A 19,850-nucleotide genomic window follows, 5' to 3' on the forward strand; every position below is an offset into this window, starting at 1 on the left:
ACAATAGCATGGAGTTTAATTCAGAGGTCCAGAAAGTTCTGCTTCGTTTTGGGTTTTTCTTTTTTTTGTTCCTTCCTGTGCTCTATAGCAGTGTTAGTAAACTTGTATGTGTGCATTTGTATAGGCAGGTTAGGGTAAAAAAAAAAAAAGGGGAGTAAATTTAGTGCTGGCAAAGTGAGCAGAACCCCAATGAAGTTGTAGTTGTACCAGTTTATGCCTTGTCTTGTTTTTTACTGTTGTTTTTTGTCGTTTTATTATTATTCAACACTAAGCACGTGCTGGGTTCTCTCCAAAAGGCAATATCCCATTGGTCTGTGTCGAGCAGGGCTTGAGGTTTAGAAGACAAACAATTTTGGCAAAAGTAAAGGAAGAAATTGCAGCAACAGATAGATCCCAATGCCTCCTCAGAACATGGTGATTTTTAAGCTTTTTATTTTGCATTAAATAGTCCATGTTATCATGATGGATGAAGGTGCAAAAAGTAACATTTAAAATGATAGATTGAGGAATGACTAATGGAAAGGAATTACCAATGAGCAACCTGCCTATCCCCTGACACAATTCTTTGTGGACAAAAAAAATTGATTATACACAGTGTGGCTTAATTAGTTATCCTGTGTTATATATCTGTTCTACATCATGTTGTCCTCTGTTTTCCCTTCAGGGCCAATATAGTAAAATTACGTTCCGGACCCCCTTCTATGTTGGCGGTGCCCCCAGCGTGTACTGGCTGATCAGAGCCGCCGGCACCAACCGTGGGTTTCAGGGCTGCGTTCAGTCGCTCAGCGTCAATGGAAAGATAATTGATATGAGACCCTGGCCATTAGGGAAAGCTCTCAGTGGTGCTGATGTCGGTAAGTGTAATAGTATGGGGTCTCTAATCAGTGATAAACCGGGGGTTACTTTTTTTGCCTGTTGAAAAAAATTGAGCAACGGTCCAGGTTTGAGAGATGGAAGGTGTGGTCTCTATTTTTGGCATGGTATTTATCTGTGCCTTTGCACATTGCTTTTGCTGGGTCTGTAGTAGGACAGTTTTATCACATTGTACAAGTTAACATCACTGTAGTACACCAAAACCCCTTGTGGATGCAGTTATGCAGCACAATATTAAAACCAGTTCTCAAACACTGAGTTTCCTGACCACACAGGAAACTCAGTGTTGCCGATATAATTACATCTGCACCAGTATTTCTGCCAACATGTCTGAGGATGCCTCTTCATGCTCCTGACTGACACAGTCATATCATCAGAAATCAATAGTATGCACGCTGTGTTTGTATTTAAAACACTACGGATGCAATAAAATGTGTTTTGCCTAAAGGCATCATTCCACTTGTCCAAAGCAATGCAGGGATCTTTCAGACCCGCAGCAGTGCTGTGGCCATTACAAAGGGCTTTTCCCCATGAAACCCCATTAATGCTGAGGCAAATAGGCTTTCCTGCCGACCATCCATTGTCTTCATTTCCAGTATGCTTTGAAGATACCATGCAATAAATTATTTCAACAGCTTTATGAAGTTATATTATAACATTATCTCCCCTTCACAGATTAAAAGATGGAGAAGTAGGGAAGTTAATTAACTACTCCTGTCTTCTATACATATTTATTCGTCTCTATTTCATCCATGTAATGGGCACTCAAAAAAAAGATAGGGCAACAAAATCCTTGCTTTAATGACCTCCCAGTCTAAACAGTTTAAGAGTAAGAGTAAACCCAAGTCAGAAAGCAAGTGGTAAAGGCAGGAAATAGATCCCATATCACTGAACTCTCCATGCCATGCTTCAGCCACAAAGTCATCTTTCTTCTCTTCTATAGCTGTGCATTTGGCATCTCAAGAAGGAAGTGATTAATGAGAAACTTCCTAACAATCACTCTGTATTCTCTAGATAACATGACCAAACTTCTGTGCAATACAGGAGGGGAACAGAGTGGCCCAAGAAACAGATGCTGAAAAGAATAAGGCTTTGGAATCAGAGAGTAATTTCAGGATAGAATGAGAATCTATGGAATTTAGATAGATAGATGAAAGCCCTGCTGAAGTTCTCCGAGCCCTAATCTCTGTTGACTTTTGGTTTGCAGCTAGCTTCATTCCCATCCATGAATGCTCCACATACTACTGCATTAGCAATCAACATCAGTGAAAATAAATGCTGGGTTCTGCCATGTGTGACTCGAAACTGAGTGATAGAGACTTACTGTCCTGATGTGGCTGCACACAGTTATATGAAACTGTACCAGGAGAGACTTGCAAACAGAATGCCTTATTCTTACTTATTCTGCAAACAGAATAAGTTAAGCCTAAAATAAATAAATTGCAAGTGAAGTCTACTAGGATTTAGGGATGGCTTTTGCGAGCCAGTCTTTTGTTTGTTTCCTATTGGCACAGTGTATAAATCGAGGGTGCTGTGGTACATGGACTGCAGAATTGAGAGTGGGGAGGAGAGGAGTCCATCCTGCCCTTGCTCCTTGTCTGCCGGCTGCAGTAGAAGTCCCCCTGGACTGTGAGCTAAGGGGCTGACGGGGGAGGCAGTGCCCATGGTTCGGAGCAGGCACGGCAGGACCCTGTACTCCTTCCTCATCTGCCACTGCACCCAAGCAGATGCAGCCATCAGACCTGTGGTTTGCCTTTTTGGTGTAGCCACCTGTGCTGGCCTGAAGGCTGTGGTAAGTCACTGAGACACTGTGAGAGCAGCCTGTCCTTAAATACCAATACTGCTCCAGTTCCCTCAAAACAGTGAGCCTGAGACTTGTGCCATTATTGTTATCATCCTCGCCTTTTCTGTTTCTCAAAGACATTGTTTAACTTTGATCTGGTTGAACATACTGCCAGCATTGACTAACAGTGCAGCAGGTGCAGTAAAGATGAGCTTTGTCTTAGTTTTCTGTTTGTGTCTCAAGCTGGATAGATCTGGATCGTTGTTTACCCACATGTCTTAGTTCTCTTTCCTCATCTATGAAACTCTATAGAGCTACTCATTTCTGTCACTGTCACGATAATTGATGAGTATGTGAGGGATCTCAGAGACTAGATACCTGTCCTGCTCTGGTTCACTGTGGCCATTACAATGCAGCCCAGAAGTGGAAAAGGTGGCTCAATGAGCACTGAGAGCACCCCTGCTCCCACGGCCAGGCCTGGGGCAGCCGTTTGAAGGGGTAATTGTCCCTTCCACATAGAAGGAGAATTTGTTTCCTTCCAGGGGACTTGTATATTTTGCTTATGCTCCTTGGGTTAGCCCTGGAGCCCTGCGTTACGACTGCTGTACTCAGACCTTCCCCCTCTACAACGAAAAACGGTCTTGGCAGGAGATTTATAGATGTGCAATACAACACAGGTCTGGTCTGGCAGGGAGTTGTACCAGATGACCTGAGAGTTATTACTGCCTCTGTCCTGAGTCAGTGAGAACAGGTTATTTTCCACCGTGGACAGGAGAGTGATCAGCATGAACCAGCACATCAGCCATTTACATCTGCATGCCTCTGTGTGCTTTTCTTTCTGGCTATGGGATGGGAAATCAAACTGTAAAGCTGGCGCTGTACTAACGCCAGTACCTTACTGAAGATTTGTAGAGTCCTGGTCTGGAAACCATCTTTACAATCAGAGTGCCGTATTTAAACAACAAAAAAAGGGCATCTCCCCTTCTTGCAATAGTTTTGCAAGACCTCTCTCAGTCATCTCAGATAACAAAACTGTTCTCCAGTGTTTATTGTCAGAGCTGCCTCACAACACCTGTGTCGTCTCAGAGGTGGTATTTCAATGTGCCTCAAAATACATGTGCAATTCTTAGTTTGTCATAAACACTTTGCCCCTCCAAATGACGTGCTTACACTTGTACACCACAGATGTCTTATTTGGGCTTTCTTAATGTATAAGATCAGTTTGTTACTATCAATGAGGGGAGAATTATTTAATCAGAAACTAAAATAAAGGAGAAAGTAAAGAAGATCAACAAGAACTTCATCAGATGTGCATTTGACTATTGCATAATCTAACTTTATAGATATCAGTTTTAAGAAGTAAATGAGTAAATTCTTTGTTCTTCAACAATTTCAGCTTAATTCCAGCAAGAAGAAATGATCTCCTTGTTATTTTAGTTGATGTGGCAGCATAGTAGAAATGCTTCTTTAAAAGCCCATATGCTGATGATATGGATCACTTTTAGTGCAGACAAGAGGGCTGACAACCTCATTTTAGTTAATAAGATTAATTGACGATGATTAACACCTTCCATGCTTACCATGGCATGAATTTACTGTGAACAAAGAAGCACTTAAGGTAATTGAAATTAAACAAGTCACAGTGCTTGTAAACAATCTACAGAGATTTCTATTTTATGAGAAAATAAAGATAGGTACAAGACTAGAAGAAAAGTAATCCAGGGAATGATTGAAAGCTGCAACTGTCATGGTTTGTTAGTAAGGGCTAATTTTTTATATTTTTAAGGTCTGGTCATAAAAAAAAGTGCTAAAAATCAAGTTACCTTGTCTAAATTGCACACCATTTGACAAATTGGGAAAGAATCTAGGCAGGAGAGCAAATTGTATTGGTTAGTAGAAATGATCAACAGCCAAATAAATCTTCTTTGACAATCTTCTCTGATAAATCAATGTTGTGGCTCTGTGTTTAGGTGAGTGTAGCAGTGGCATCTGTGATGAGGCGTCCTGCATCAACAGTGGTACCTGTACTGTGAGCAAAGCAGATTCCTACATTTGCCTTTGCCCTCTTGGATTTAAAGGTCATCATTGCGAAGAAGGTGAGAGGATGCTGGGCTACTTATATTTCTTTGTATATGTTATTTAGTGTTCAATGTGTTTTCCACATAGTGACATCCAAGGAGGTCTTATGCTATTACACCGACAAAAGAGAGTACTTGTTACTTCCTGTTTTTAAAATCACATAGTGAAACCCTCCCCCACCATTCACGATGGTGCTACGTCCAGCTCCTACATAATCAGCTATTCTCAAACCTCTTTGCGTATTTAAACTACCTATAATTAAGCATCTCAAACTTACTTTTCAGAAGTTAAAATATTGTACCACTCCACAGCTGCACATTAACTCAAAAAATCCCCACTTTTCTCTTAAAACCAGTCAGTTGTATATTCTAAAATGTAAAGGACCCAACATCAATTTCCTGCTGAAATCACGGAGATGCAAAAACATACTCAAATACATACAGCATTATTTTCTGTGTTGAAGAACTTTTCATGTGCATGCTTGCTACTTTGAAAAACACTATGGTGAATCACTAAAGAAAGGGAGCACACAGCTTTATAATACAAATACATCCCTGGAAAAGGAAAGGACTAAGGAGGGAAGCAGTGTTGGCTAGGATAAGAAAATATTTTGAGTTTGGAAGACGAAATTTTTAGGTTGTTTTTCTTAATGTTAGCTTTAAGTACCTAACAAAGGGAACTGACACTGGTTAGTAGGAGTTTATCCCTTACCTTTGAGCCTCAAGTGACCTGCTTGTGTATTCTGGATTTCCAGCACTCACCTTGGCCATACCTCAGTTCAACGAGTCCTTAAGGTCATTTGCTAGCACACCCTGGCCCTTGGAACCACAGAATTACCTTTCCTTCATGGAGTTTGAGATGACCTTTCGTCCAGATTTAGAGACTGGTGTCCTTTTGTACAGCTACGACACAGACAGCAAGGACTTCCTCTCCATTAACATGGTGGCTGGTTACGTGGAGTTCAGGTTCGACTGTGGCTCAGGAACGGCTGTTATCAGGTAAACAGCGTTGCTTGTGTTTGCTTTCCAACAGTGCCGATTCAAGAGAGAAGTGGGCTGCAAAGAGTAATAGTTTATAATGAGGTGTGGGAGCCCATCAGTCTGTAGTGCCTACTTCTAAGGAAGCACAGAAATGCTGGAGCTGTATTCAAGGGGACAGGATTTTCTTCCTACATAAGTTTATGTTTCAAAGTTTATGTTTTTATTATCAGTGTTACCATGTCATGCCACCATCTTACTGCAGATGTTACTTTTGTTTCTGTATGGTATTGCAGAAATTCCCTTCTTGCCTCCATGACATTGTACCATAGCTAATTAGGGGATCTATAAATATTTCATGCATATACTTTCTAACCACAATATTGGCACTGCACAATATTGGCACTTTTGTGAGCCTCTTCCTCCCTGGTCTCCAGTTCCAGGCCATAACTACCAGGCTGGAGGTGTCACAAGAAGATACAGTTCCAGGTCCTCTCTTTCCTCATAGTTTTCGGGGGGGATCTGAGGCTAATATCCAATTTACATAACTTAAGCAGTCTAAAAGATAAATACATGGTTTAAACGAGTCACCCAGGCTCCCAGCCAAAGACAGACCTTCTGAGAATGATTCATCGCATCCTAAAATTAATGTTTAGGATAGGAGCAATGAAATGCCTCAAAAAGGGCTGCTCTTTCTCTCTCTCTGTAATTGAGTGCCCCGTCCCTGGGCAGCTGTTCCCTGGGCTCTTCTGAAAAGGCAATGGGCCAAACAGAGGCACTCAGTACCTTGGATGTGGTCCAGGAGGCTGCCAGTTTGACCAGGCTGACCTAATATTTAGAAATAATCTATATAAAGCTTATGCAAAATGTGTACGCTGCCTGCAAGTCTTGCATACCATATGTTTCCTGTGGATGGACATCAGGAATTTTGGCTATACTGTGATTAGGAGAAATGTACTGATTTTCCACTGAATGAGGACTCAGGCAAACAAACCCATTCGGTTGACAGAGAGATGACATTTCAAGGGAGCAAATGCAAAATAATGCACAACCCTAACAACGCACAGCTGTGGCAATACAGTTAGTGTTGTCAGACAGAGAAAGATCCTGGAGTCATCATGGATACTTCTGTGAAAGCAAGCGCTAACTGCTTAGAGACAAATGCAAAAATGCAAGTATCATGCAGGGAATGGAATGAGGAACAATGCCTCTGCAAAAATCCACAATGCACGCTCTCTTGAAAAGTTGCTACCATTATGGTCACTTCATTTCAGAAGAAATTAGAAAAATTAAAAAAGAAGAGTAGTGTTGATATCCAGGGGAGGGAAAGAAACAGCTTCCACAAATACAGCAGGACCCTTCAACCTGGAAAAGAAGGGAGTTTGGTGGAAGTATGATAAAAGTTTTTAGATTATGAATGACATGGAGATAAATAAGGAATTATCATTCTGTATTCTTTCAATATGGAAGAATTAGAAGGAGCCCACTGAAACTGCAACCCAAAAAATAGCGAACAAGGAAAATAAGACTTTTTTTTTCCAGACAGCACATAAATAAGTTGTGGAAACTAATTGTCACAGCATGTTACAGATGCCAGAGCTATAAATAGGTTAAAAAAAAAAATTGGACAAATTTGAAGAAAGCTTCATTGAGGGAGATCAAACACAATTGTACGGATGCAGCCTCTGACTCAGGAAATTGCTAAATGACAAGTTGCCAGAAGCCGGGAGGATATATCAAGGGAAGAATCATGCCACACTTGCCCTGTTCTTTTCTCTTGCTGAAAAGCAGCAGAAATAGCTAATGTCAGAGACCTTTGCTCCAACCCGAAATGGCCCTTTTTACAACAGCCTTCAATCTTTTTCTGATTACAGCTGTCTTAATTCCTATTACTGGCAACCATAAGACATTAAAGTAGACGTAATTTCCCCCCCCCCAAGAATATTGTAGCAATTCAAAACATCTTGGACTAAAGTTTAACCAAGATGTAGGCTTGTAAAATGGGCAAGAGCCACAAGGACGTGCGTGGGAGTGGGAACTGCCCCTTTCTATTTGGAAAGCAGAAGAGTGAGCAGGATGCCAGCTAGCACCTGGGTCACGTGCATTGGGGATAAAGAGTGTGGTGAGATAGCTGGGTAATGGGGGAGACTCATGAGACCAGCAGGCTTTGTTGAAAGTTGTCAGGATGTCCTGTTCAGCTCCTTTTTCTAGATAACGTGTGTGACTCGCGCCCAGTCATCAGCTCTATCTGTGATTAAATAAGATAAATAGATTCCCTGTTTTTCGTGCCTGGTTAGCCAATATCCACTTGAAAGTCTGCCTTGATCTTCATCGTACTGCTTCATGCCTACCCTTTGTCCTAAACGGGAATATAGCTCTGGTCATCCTGACTATCTCTTCCACAGGACTGGGCTGTTAAATATTATAATATAATCAGAACACAATTATAATGTCTTTATAATTAAGGATGAGGCAAGCTCATTTATGTATGTCAGCAGCAGTAGGAAAGCTGACGGTGAAGCTTGGGGTTTGCCTGAAGTGTCCAGGCATGGAAGCAGCACGGTGTGTGCAGGGCACTCAGGAGGGAGCAGGGATGCTGAGCGGATGGACAGATGCAGAACATGAGCTATCTACCAAGATGTCTCAGAGGAGAATTTGTTGTTCCCTGGCATTTCCTTTGGCCAGGCATTCGCAGGATCAAGGTCTTAATCATTTGGTGTATTTTTTAAGTTTCAGTTTACATCGGGAATAGTAATCCTTAACCCCACAGCGCAGGAAGAGCCAGAAGTGTTCAAATGCCTGCAGAAAGCGTTACCAAAGCCATCGTGGTTTCAAAAAGCCTGTGAATCCAAGAAATAGCTTGCAACTCTGAAGTGATGACTCTGCGAGGCTTAATCATCCCTAATTGTAGTTAAACCTAGCAGAGCAGGAGGGTTAGCATGATGATGACCTAATCAGCAGAGGAGATAAAATGTATGTGTTGCCGCTTATTAGGTAGCCAAACCTATCTGGTTCCTTTATATGTATACACTGACTTCTTCAAGGTGATTAAATTCTGTTACCTATTGATTTACCCAAGGTAGTTAAACCCTATATGCTGCTACATAAGAAAAAGGACAAGTGAATGACATTGCTCAATGATATTTTTTTATGGAGGTTTTCTGAACTAAGTGTCAAAGTAATATTGCCAGTACCATCCAAATAGATGAAAATGGGCTTTGAGAAAGTTTGGAGGAGCAAAATAGATACAACAAAAAGATTTCAAAGTGCATGTTGATCGTTCAGCAAAAAAGAAAAAAATGAAATTGCTATTTTCACACTTTCAAAATTATATACCTTTTTAATCAACATTTGAATCACTATTGACTCACTATTTCAAATCACAGTTTTTTCAGTTCTTTTGTTTTGAAATGTATGTTTTTTTCATTTTTAAGTGTAAGTACCCTGAAAATACAAAACATTATTTCACCCAAAACAATTTTGCATTTTTTCATTGAAAGCTAGAAAGTCTTCAGGTGTCCTACATAACATGGTTTCTGATTTTCCCAGCTTGACCAGTGAATCAAACACAAGTTTTCATTGCTCCTGGAGGAAAGGCTGCAAGATAACGTTTAGACATAAAATGCTTTAACCAGTGTAGTAAAATGACATTTGAAAACAAGATACAAAGTTCTGTAGAACTTCTAAAGGGGAATGTGGTTTTTCCCTTTATACAGGCTGCTATTCATATTAATGCTGAACTAGTAAAGATTGTAAGAACAGTTTTAAAATGCTTCCTTTGAGACTGGTGAATACTTTGCACAACTGGGGATTATTGTTCCTAGCCAGGATCTCATCACATCATTAGGATCATATTTTAGTTACTTCCCCTTCATATACAGCAGCCAGGCTGCATGTGTGTGTGTGTGTGTGTGTGTGTGTGTAGCTGTCACTGTAACAGACTGCATAAATAGAGCTGATAAGCCAACACAAAGTAGTTCTGTTTTAAAAGAGGATGAAGAATGTGGGACTAAACCGACCATTAAGTGGGAAGCTTTATCTCCAGGCTTATGTCATTGTGAAATGAGGATGTACAGCTGAGACAAAAATTTGTCTTCATGCATTATAAATGACTGAGCAGAAAAATTAGTTCAGAGGTAGATGAAATGCATGCTGATTATAGAAATGTTTCATTTATAAATAAAAGTAGAGTGCTTGTTATTTGCTGTAGGAACATGGTCTTATTTTCCTTTGCTGATGGGGCTCAGAAATTATGTTACTTCCTTATAAGGAAAGAAGCACAGTGATTCATTTTAATTTTTTTATTTAGAAAACCATCCCAGAGGACTTGACTTTTTAACATCACAACAATATTTGAAAATATCAGAAAGGCAAAAGCGTAAAATACTTGAAAACTTTCTTCCCCTTAAAACAGGAGTGAAGAACCTGTCACTCTGGGTCAATGGCATGAGCTGCGGGTGTCTCGCACAGCGAAGAATGGTATCCTACAAGTGGACAACCAGCAGCCAGTGGAAGGGATGGCAGAGGTGAGCGTATGGCATAGCTTGTCATGAATACAGCTGTTAGACTATAAAATGATTGCATGGTAAACTACACAGGCTGCTCTCAAAGCTCTTATAAGCTCAAGAAAGTATACATGTTAGGGCAACATTTTCGTAAGGCCAAAATTGGAAATCTGCACATGAAGTCTTCCCTCTGAGGACAGGGATCCTTGTAAAGGCGGCTGAAATCACAACCTTACCTGCTCTTGCCATGTAACTGGACTCACATTTTTGTGTTTGGTTCATACTTGCTCTTGAGGTTCTTTTCTTGATACTTACTGGTTGCGGCTAAGTCTGTTGAACAATGTGTGCACTGTGAAATGCGTCATGTTGAGAAGGATGATGTTGAAAATTATGTGCACAAAGTCCTGTTTTTACCTCTGTCTGAATATTGTACTGGAAAGGTAGGCCAAAAGAGAATTGTTTCTTTGTCTTCTCCTTGCAAAAGTAATTTTCAGGACAGAGTACGGGCTGGAATACTTTGACAGTTGATGACCTGCATTTTATTCTTCCCTCACCAAGAGGTCATAGTGAGTCAAGTTTGTAATAAGGTGAAATTTTGTTTGTACTGAGCAGGGTATTCACTCTAAGCACTCAAATGCATACACAGAGATACTTTTTTATCCCAGGAACCCGAGGCTAGAACTGCTTAGAAAATGTCTGCAAACTGGGAAACTATTTAAAGCTTAGACTTGTCTTGAAAAATGTAAATAAATTGAAATTCCAGTTGTCCGTCAAGAAACAGATTGAATGGGAAACATTCAAACGGAGCAGTCGAGACTTCTTTAGATAGATGGGTCAAGATGACCCGGACCGCATTTTTTTTCTCCAAGTGCTGCATTGCAGCTGCATAAGGAAGTTGGCTGGGAGCTGCCAATAAAGAAATCACAGGAGCTTCTGCAGGACTGGAATTACACAGCTATCCTGTCCTTAGCTGTTAAACGCCTTTCAGTTCACTCCAGGACCCTGACTAGTCCTATCGGGTATCCTGAGCAACTGCTTCTGGTAACTAATGCAAACTCAATGTTTCTTTCATTTAGTCCTGTTACTTGCTATGGATTATCTTTTTAGATGCTGGGAACATTAAATGATGCTCTGTTGCATGGACTTTGCTCTGATTTTAACTTTATGAACCTCATTCTGGTTCTAGATTTACGTCAATGTACCTCAAGTCATTGCAAGTAGAGCTAGATGTACAGTCAGAAGTCACAATAAGTCAGTGTCCTCTCTTTCTTCCTTCAGTATTCCCATTTCAAAATACTTGAGATTTTTCAGCTAGTTCTGATTAGAATAAAGCACAGTCAGTAGAGTGTCCTACAGTGACTTTCTTGAGAGAATTGTACAAAGAAATGCAGTTAACAGAAGTAAAGAGGCATTAAAGTAAGCTGTATCATCTAATGTAGACTAATCTGAAGATACAAGCATGGTTCCAGCTACTCTAATAAAATGTTATTCTTATGTTTCTTGCAGGGGGCTTTCACACAGATTAAGTGCAGCTCTGAAATATTTATTGGTGGAGTCCCTAGTTATGATGCTGTGAAGAAGAACTCTGGGATCCTCAGACCCTTCAGTGGGAGCATCCAGAAGGTATGTGCCCAGAGAAACACACTGGAGGCATTTATTTCCGTCTCATCCAGTGGACACTTTAGGTGGAAACCTGCCCTTATACCACTGGCAATATTCAAAATAATCCAAGATTTCACCTCAGGAGCCCACCACAAAGTGCTTAAAGACATATTTCACAGTGAAAAGTCATTCTAACTTTAATAGCCAGTAAGTATTACCACTGCCAGTCTCCCTATTAATTTCCATACTGTACTAGTAAATGAGCAGGAGCCATACAGGATCAAGTTCAGAATGATGTACAAAGCTATGTCAAGAGTCCTCAGAGTGCCCTGTAGCATCATATGTAAATAAATGAAAAGAAGAAATGCTCAAATACTTCAGTGTATGCACACTGAGGTAGCTAAATGTCTGAGGTAACCAGTACAGTAATGAGTGAAAAAGAAGGTGCAAATTAAAGTGGATCCCAGTGCAGCTAACATATTCTTATACCACACAGCAGTTGCATGCCTCATGGCCTTCCCCTCTTACAATTTTATATGGGGCACATGAATGGAGGAGATCTTTTTCATTGTTGGCAGACATTAGGAATGATGTTCCAGTGGGGTCAGCTGTGGATGGGTGCAGTTCTCTTCTGGAGAATAAATATGTAAATTCATAATAAGTCCTAATAAGTAATCAAAAGAAAGTTCAAACTGAACTAACATTTGCACTCCCTAGGCATACTTAAAATAATTTGGATAAAGCTGAAAGGTTGGCCCTGAATCCTCAGAGTTTTAAATGAGTGAATTATTGCATCAGATTTATTTAACAAATAAAAAAATCTAATAGTGCATCTCATAACAATTGATCAAGGGCAGAAAGGTAATTGCGATTCAGTGTAAATGGATTCATCACTTGGTCCAACATTTTTCGCTATCTTTGTCAGCTGTCTAGCAGAAAACATGAAATTCAAGAAAACTGGGGGAGTGTGTAATACTGATGGGAACAGGTCAGTCACGTGAGCATCATTGGAAAGGTGAGCTTAACAGTGCATTTTGGAGTGCAAGATAGGGACCCTAGGAGCAATTAACATAGGTCACACTTACAAGGTGGGGGGTTGTACCCTAGAGTACAGAGGCACTGATAAGGATTGGGAAATGCTGAGTGTGAGCCCTTACTTCTGCGATGTATTTAGGAAGGTGGATTTGCGTTCTCAGAGGCCTAAATGGGATGTCAAGGAACAGTATCACCTACCCTTTGGGCACTGGGAGACTATTAGTTGACTGCTGTGTTTACACATAGTAGGATTTTGGAGAATTGTATAGAAATAAAGCTACAAACATCACCAATACTGGAAAACATGCCGTGTGTAGAAAGACGTAAGATCTGAATCTATTTAGTTTACTCAGATAAGGTTAAGAAGTGACTTTATTGTGGTCTGCTAGTTCCTACTTGAAGATGAGATTTCTTTGAGTAGCTGGCTCTGAAATGATGCAGAAAAAGGCATGATGAGAAACAATGGCTGGAAGCTGAAGATAAGTTTAAGCCCAGAAATAAGAGACACATTTTTAAGAGTGGGAGCTTGTTAACCTCTGGAACAACGTAGCCAGAAGTTAGAAAGAAGCTGAAAAGGTAGTGGAGCCTTCACTGGTCCATCTTTATGACAGGACTGGGTGTTTTTCTGCTGTAGGAGTTGTTTAGTGCTGTTTGAGAGTATATATGCTTGATGCAACCCCTTCTCCCAGTAGGACTCCCTAAGGTGCATCGTCTGAGTTATGCAGGAGCCAGAGTAACTATTACCATTCTCACTTCTGGCCTTAAAATCTGTTTGTGAAAATGGACTTCTTATTTTGATGTAGCTGAGATCAGAAGCTGTACCCACATGTAATCTCTCTGCCAAGCTATCAGCTGAGATTATACAAATATCAGTTTATATTGGAGAACATATGTTGCTGACACATTGGAAAAATCCCAACATTTAACAGTTCTCTTCAGTTTATATACAAACAGTTTTGTGAAGTCTTTAATTATGTTTTTCATTCATCTTAACTCTAGCTTCTTTCAGACAAGATGAGATACTAGAAAGCAATAGAAAATGTGAAAAACAAGCTGTTCTGCTTAGTATTTCTGTTGTCAACACTCGTCTCCTGGGGGGTTTCCTGATCTCAGAAACGCTTTTCCTCAGCAGTGCTCATCTAATTTTACTGTCCTAGCTCACGGCTCAGCTACAAAGCATTGCGCTAGTGTTCAGACACAAGACTGGTAAATCCCACACAGCTTCACCCCATATGGGGGGGGTTGCCTAAGGCTAACAAAACACAAAAGAAATTAATCTCCAGTGGGTCAGGGTAAGCAACAGAATGAGTTTTAGAGAAGTCTTCTGACTAGCAGTACAATACTGGGAATTTGGAAGTTTTTAGCATGTGTTTTCCTCCCTTTTATTTTTTTTTAACACATAGATTATCTTGAATGACCGGACAATTGATGTGAAACGGGATTTCACTTTTGGAATCAACCTAGCGAATGCTGCGCACCCCTGTGTGAGCTCACCATGTGCAAATGGAGGCACCTGCCTTCCCAAGAAGGACAGCTACGAATGTGACTGTCCCCTGGGCTTCGATGGGCAACATTGCCAAAAAGGTAATGATGGCTGCATTTCAATCCAGAGATCCAGAGTTGATCACAAAAATAAGAGAGATTTAGCACTACAACTGCTGTTGGACACATCCCTTGAAATAGAAACCCTGGAGGCCAGAGCTCCCTTTGCATCTGTGCACATTCCATGTACCCAGGGAAGAATTTGTTTTGTTATTTAGGAACATGGTAACTGTTATCCCAGCACACAGCTATGATCCATAGATAGCAGCCTGGTATCTGGTTGCTTGTGGTGGCCAACACTGAACACTTCACACACCTCCCTAGTTATGCCGTGCTATACAAAGGGGGAATTCCTGCCAATGTCCTCCAGCCAGTGATGATGTTACATCCTGGAGCATGAGCATTGATAACCCTTGTAATTTTATCCTCCTTAGGACTCACAACAAACGCTGTTCTCATATGCAGAAAGGTCTGGTCCTTTTTTAGACATTGACTACTCTGATGGTAATTTCGCCATCTGCACAAACCTTGGCTTGGTACGGCAATGGAGACCACCAAGGAGGAAAACCTGCCCAGATGCACATTATTCTTCTTTCCTCAAAGCCACTGTAATAGTTCAAACCTTAGATTCAGGAAAGTGTTCAGACTGCATGAAGTGTTTAAAAAAAAAAAAAAGTGCTTTGGGTTATTCCACTAGATGGAGATGTTTCCCTTCTGTCAGGCTTGGTCTTGAAAAATTCCTAAGGGAAGGTTTTGTAGTGTAACAACGAACTCAGTTCAAAAGAGCTGGCTGACATTATTGTCTTCACCCACTCCTTCATTTCTCACAGGCACAATCTTCAAAGTTCAAAGTAGTGGTTTTGGTTAAATCGTGATGAACAGATCGGCCTTTTCTTCCAAAAAAGGCAGTATCTTAGAACGAAAACATTTTATTAAAATACAATGCAAGAAACCCCTTCCCTCGCATTGCTGTGGTCTAACTAATAGGTGGGGCAAGGTCATTGATCCCAGCTTCTCTGCGGGCAGGAGGGAGAATTGCGATTTTGGCTTTCTAGGTGTGTGCAGGGTGCTAAGCTCCTGACTTCAAGATGGTATTTGCAGCAGTAGCGAGGTCTCCAGGGGGAGTGAAGGCAAGTGAATGCTTTGCAGCTTGGGTGTGTGACTGCCTGCCCGTTCAGCGAGCTCCTGTGCACACTCGGGCCGCAGCTCCTCACCGCTCCTCGCTTCTGACCTGTGCGAACCCCCGAGAGCAGCGTGCCGAGCTGCCGCCGCTGCACCTGCGCCGGGGCACCGCGCGCATCTGGCGTGCCACCGCCGTCCTCCCCGCCGCAACCGGCGTGGGTGTCCAGGCTTCCAGAGACGGACTGAAGCGCCTTGTGCCTTTGGCTTAGGCTGGATCCTGGGTGCTGCTTCCTGTGTGAACCAACCTTAATTCATTTTTAAGAGTGGCCAAAAGGACGAGTCACCTGTCTTCTCTTCCTGCTGCCTGCGGCTGCTGTTCAGGTGCCTCTCAACCCCCCTGCACTGGTGCAGCCTCAGCTGCCACCAAAAATCCAAGTTTTTGCTGATGGATGTGCAGAGAGCGTGGAGGTCCCTCCTGAACCTAAGTCCATGACAGTCCATGAACGAGCAGATTTCTCAAAATAATCCTACCTGTGTCTCTTCAGTAGGGTATAGACACGGCTAAGGCAGGATGCACATGTGTGTCTGCTTCTATTTGAGAACAGGCTTTTGGTTAGTGCACTCAGCTGGTATGTGAGAGGCTGAAGGTGCAGTCTCCATCCTGCTTGCTGGTGGGCTGCTGTAACCCCACGCCCTGAAAAAACGCCCCAAAAAAGTGCTTGTGAGGGACTGTGCCTCATTCTCCAAAACTATATGTGCCACTTCTAACACTCAACTTAAATGATACTGGTATGAGATACATGAGATATTGATTCATATCATAATGGATAGTTAGCTGAGGATTCAATAGAGTTTCTGCTGGCATTGCTGGGTTTTATATCTTCTGTCCAAGCTGTGGGGAGTGTTAAAGGTATTTTTATACTTAATTGTAAGATGGAGTAGAACAGCAAACTGTTGCTTTCCCCTGGTTAGAGCTGATCCCTGGGGAAACCATGGTGAGTCACTGGGATTTCAAAACTAGGACTAGCAGAGGGGTTTGGTGCTGGTCCTACCTGTCTGCATCTTTGTGTGTTTTGAGCAGGCAAATATAAATACTTGGGGCAAAACAATAATAAAAGAGTGCTGCCTTCATAGGTGATTATAGTTGCTTTTGCAAATGGGAAGTGGGGATCATGCATTTGCGGAAAGGTGGGCACGAAACTGGACAAAGGGGGATTTTTATGATGTAGAAAAATAAAATGAGAATGTTCTTGTTTTGTTTTGTGCTGACTCACTGCAGAGTGTGGAAGTTACTGCCTAAACAGTAAGTACTGCAAATGATGTGAAAACTGCTCTGTCATTGTGCGTCTGTGTCTGCTCTAGCAAGCTGGATGCTGGATTTCCATTAAGCCTGGCAAGCTTCTGTCAATAAGCCAGAATATTTTCTGGGGTTATATAGTACTTCCTTAAACCTCTTCCTGTTGATATTTTAAACTGCGTCCAGAGTACCTGCCAAGTGCAGAGTGGTGGCTGTAGAGCTGGTCCCTGCATTCGCAAAGCAGCGGGGCCCCGCAGCTGGCTGAGTGCTTTGTAGGGGTAGGTGCTACTTCAGTTTGCCCTGCAGCTCAGAGCTCACTCCCGCTTGTCATGAGAGCTCTGGTGTCTCTCTGCCGAATCGTGATGAGCAGAGAGTGAAGGTGTTTAGTCCTCGATCTCCTTGCTGGCCCTGTTCCCTTCCAGTTGCAAAGATCCTACATGCATCGAGGGTACTGCTAAAATTTACGTGGTTTTCTGCGGTCAAATTCAGTGCAGCAAGTGAAGAGCATACAGAAGAGCAAGCAGAGATAAATGCCCATCAAGATCCATAGAGGAAATCAGAGTGCTAGAGCAAGGGCAAGGGCTGCTGCATGGCACGGGCACCTTCTTCAGCTGAAGGCAAGAGCAGCAGGGCTGTAGTGCCAGTGCAGGATGTGACGGGGAAGAAGGGCTGCTTTCACGCTCTGCTGCCGTCTGCTGCGGTCAGAGACTGTCCAGTGCAGAAAGCATCAGACCTGGCGAGGAATGTCTGGCTGAGTGTAACACATCTTTTGCAATCTTCCAACGATGCTGGCAGGCTGCAGGCTGTGGACCGCCTGTGGTGGTTTCTTTAGACACATTAGGCAGCTTTCCTGATTTCACTACGGATGAAAATAGGCATTTGTCACTATCTAAAATTCTCAGTCTTGGCACTTAGAGCTAAATTTCATATTGCTGTTGTTGGCTGCCAGGCTGCACCAATTATTGCATATTTGTGTTACAGTGAGCTCTTAAAGCCCAGCCAACCTCTGCATTGCATAAAGAAAGCAAGCATCCATGCCCTGAAAAGCTTGAAATTTATATAGACGGGATTAGCTGTGGGTTGAAGGGATTAGTTCCCAGGAAGAAAATAGGATGAAGGCAGCTATTTTAAGGATTTTATAAAACTGGCTTATATTAATGCAGCATCAGTTACGAGAGATCAGCAGCAAACTGTAGGATGTTCACTCAAAAGAAGATCTGTTCAGGCCGGTGCTCGTAGCCTACCGAAGCTCTGTATCGGGGATGTTCAGTGATTTATATCACACACCTGAGTATTTTGCCAAAGTCTTCTCCATGGGCAGCAGTACACCAGCTCCAGGTCTGGTTGTAATGCGTGCCGCTGTCCCAGCAGCTGTACGCCACAGCTGTACCAGGGGCTGTCCCTAGAGAAATGGGAGATGCTGTGTGTGGGACACCGCTGAGCTCTGAGCAAAACGCCCTCCAAGGCAGCACTACAGCACGTCGAATGCACGTGCCAAGAGGCTTTGCAGCCTCTGTCATACAGCCTTTAGCGTAGTCTCAGTTGCTTTCAGTAGACCTAAAGTGATTAGGGGCACGCTGTATGTCCTCCCCGGAGATAGCCTGCCCCGACTCTGCACCCCAGAGGTGAGCCCTGGGCAGGTAGCAGCTGCTCTGTGCGGTCACAGACACAAAAGGAGAAAATGGGGAGCTCACAGGTTGCCTGTGCTGCCTCCTGGCCTCGCTCTGCAGGCGTGAGCGGTCCCAGCACGTGCTCTGCACATGGTGGTCCATTAGGAGCCGGGGAGGAGTTTCTTAGACTAAGAACAAAGGGTGGATAATGCATAAGCTTTGGCAGGAGGGTGGCTTGAACCACATGGAGAATCAAGGAATGTGGAAACAGGGGTAAAAATAAAATTTACAATGTTTTCCCAATAATTCCTATTTTCCTGCGCTAACATTTATGGTGGAGCAGTACATTAGGCCCATGACGTGAAGGCTGTAAGTAGAGGGCCTGTCAGGAGTTTAAACTACCTCAGCTACTGCCCCTACATTTAGGTATGACCTGGAGGTGCCTTTTTGCAAACCAATGTGAGTTCAGCTCAGTTCTGTGCCACTGGCAGGTACCTGCCAATGCGGGAGTAAATCAATAAAACGGTCTTGTCTCTTTTTTTTTTTCCTTCCATTTCCATGTCAGCTAACTGACGCTCATCTTCGTGGTTTTTTATTTACTTTTCAGCCATTACAGAAGCAATTGAAATCCCACAATTTATTGGTCGCAGTTACCTCACATACGATAATCCAGATATCCTGAAAAGGTAACGTATCTCCTGTGAACATAGGTATCCTGTTTGTTAACCGTTATGATGCTAGGAGCCTCATGTGGGAGGATGTTGTATATTTAAGTGTATTTGCCATATTTCTAAAATTCAGGGAAAAAAAAAAACATTTTCTATGCATATGCTTATGGCTGAATCTGTTATAATACTTGAGCATCTTGCAACCTGTAGAAAAATGGCATGCACAGTGTATGTCTGGCATGGAGAAGGACTGGTATGTGCTTTCTGAGAGCAGAGAACAGACATACAGAGCCTGTATCTGTAAAGAGACTATGGATTTTAACTCCTGCTTTAGCCTAAAATTTAGGTCCTCAAACTTCTCAAACAGCTGCTCTGTACCCTAGAAGATGCCAAAAATCCAGCAAGTTGTGGGTTGTTTCAACAAATTCCTCCATCTGCCTGTATTTCAGTCACTGGCTAGAGGAGGCTTCACAAATGTCCTCACCTGTAGCTCAGCACCTCTCACCTGCCAGGACTTTCTGATTTGCCCTTCTTATGCTTTTTCCACTGGCTTCTGAGGGCACCAAATCTACTGGACCTTCTCAAAATTTGCTTGTTGGACTGGATTTCACAGAAGGCTTGGAGAGAAAAAGGATTTTCTCTTATTTGTGTGGAGTAACCAAGTAGCTATTGTGTTTGGGATTCTGGAGGGACAAGTTCAATTCCCCCACTCCGAAATGCTGGAAATGGGGATGTGAACCAGAGGCCCTCAGACATC

General features: G+C 42.4%; 2 protein-coding genes across 3 annotated transcripts in view; one reads left to right on the forward strand and one right to left on the reverse strand.

Moving 5' to 3' along the window:
* LIFR (LIF receptor subunit alpha) overlaps window positions 1–19,850 on the reverse strand; it is a 201,632-nt gene that overhangs the window by 113,912 nt on the left and 67,870 nt on the right. The window lies entirely within an intron of this gene.
* EGFLAM (EGF like, fibronectin type III and laminin G domains) overlaps window positions 1–19,850 on the forward strand; it is a 76,240-nt gene that overhangs the window by 50,514 nt on the left and 5,876 nt on the right. The window contains exons 13-19 of one of the 2 annotated variants that reach the window (XM_075527023.1): window positions 665–854; window positions 4,627–4,752; window positions 5,490–5,733; window positions 10,127–10,238; window positions 11,724–11,840; window positions 14,258–14,438; window positions 19,033–19,111. In XM_075527023.1, coding sequence (XP_075383138.1) covers window positions 665–854; window positions 4,627–4,752; window positions 5,490–5,733; window positions 10,127–10,238; window positions 11,724–11,840; window positions 14,258–14,438; window positions 19,033–19,111 — 1,049 coding nt within the window. Of the gene's footprint in view, window positions 1–664; window positions 855–4,626; window positions 4,753–5,489; window positions 5,734–10,126; window positions 10,239–11,149; window positions 11,259–11,723; window positions 11,841–14,257; window positions 14,439–19,032; window positions 19,112–19,850 lie in introns of those variants that run through there. The other variant, XM_075527024.1, reaches the window with a different exon arrangement.

Source organism: Mycteria americana, chromosome Z (assembly GCF_035582795.1).
Source record: "Mycteria americana isolate JAX WOST 10 ecotype Jacksonville Zoo and Gardens chromosome Z, USCA_MyAme_1.0, whole genome shotgun sequence".
Classification (NCBI taxonomy): Eukaryota; Metazoa; Chordata; class Aves; order Ciconiiformes; family Ciconiidae; genus Mycteria; species Mycteria americana.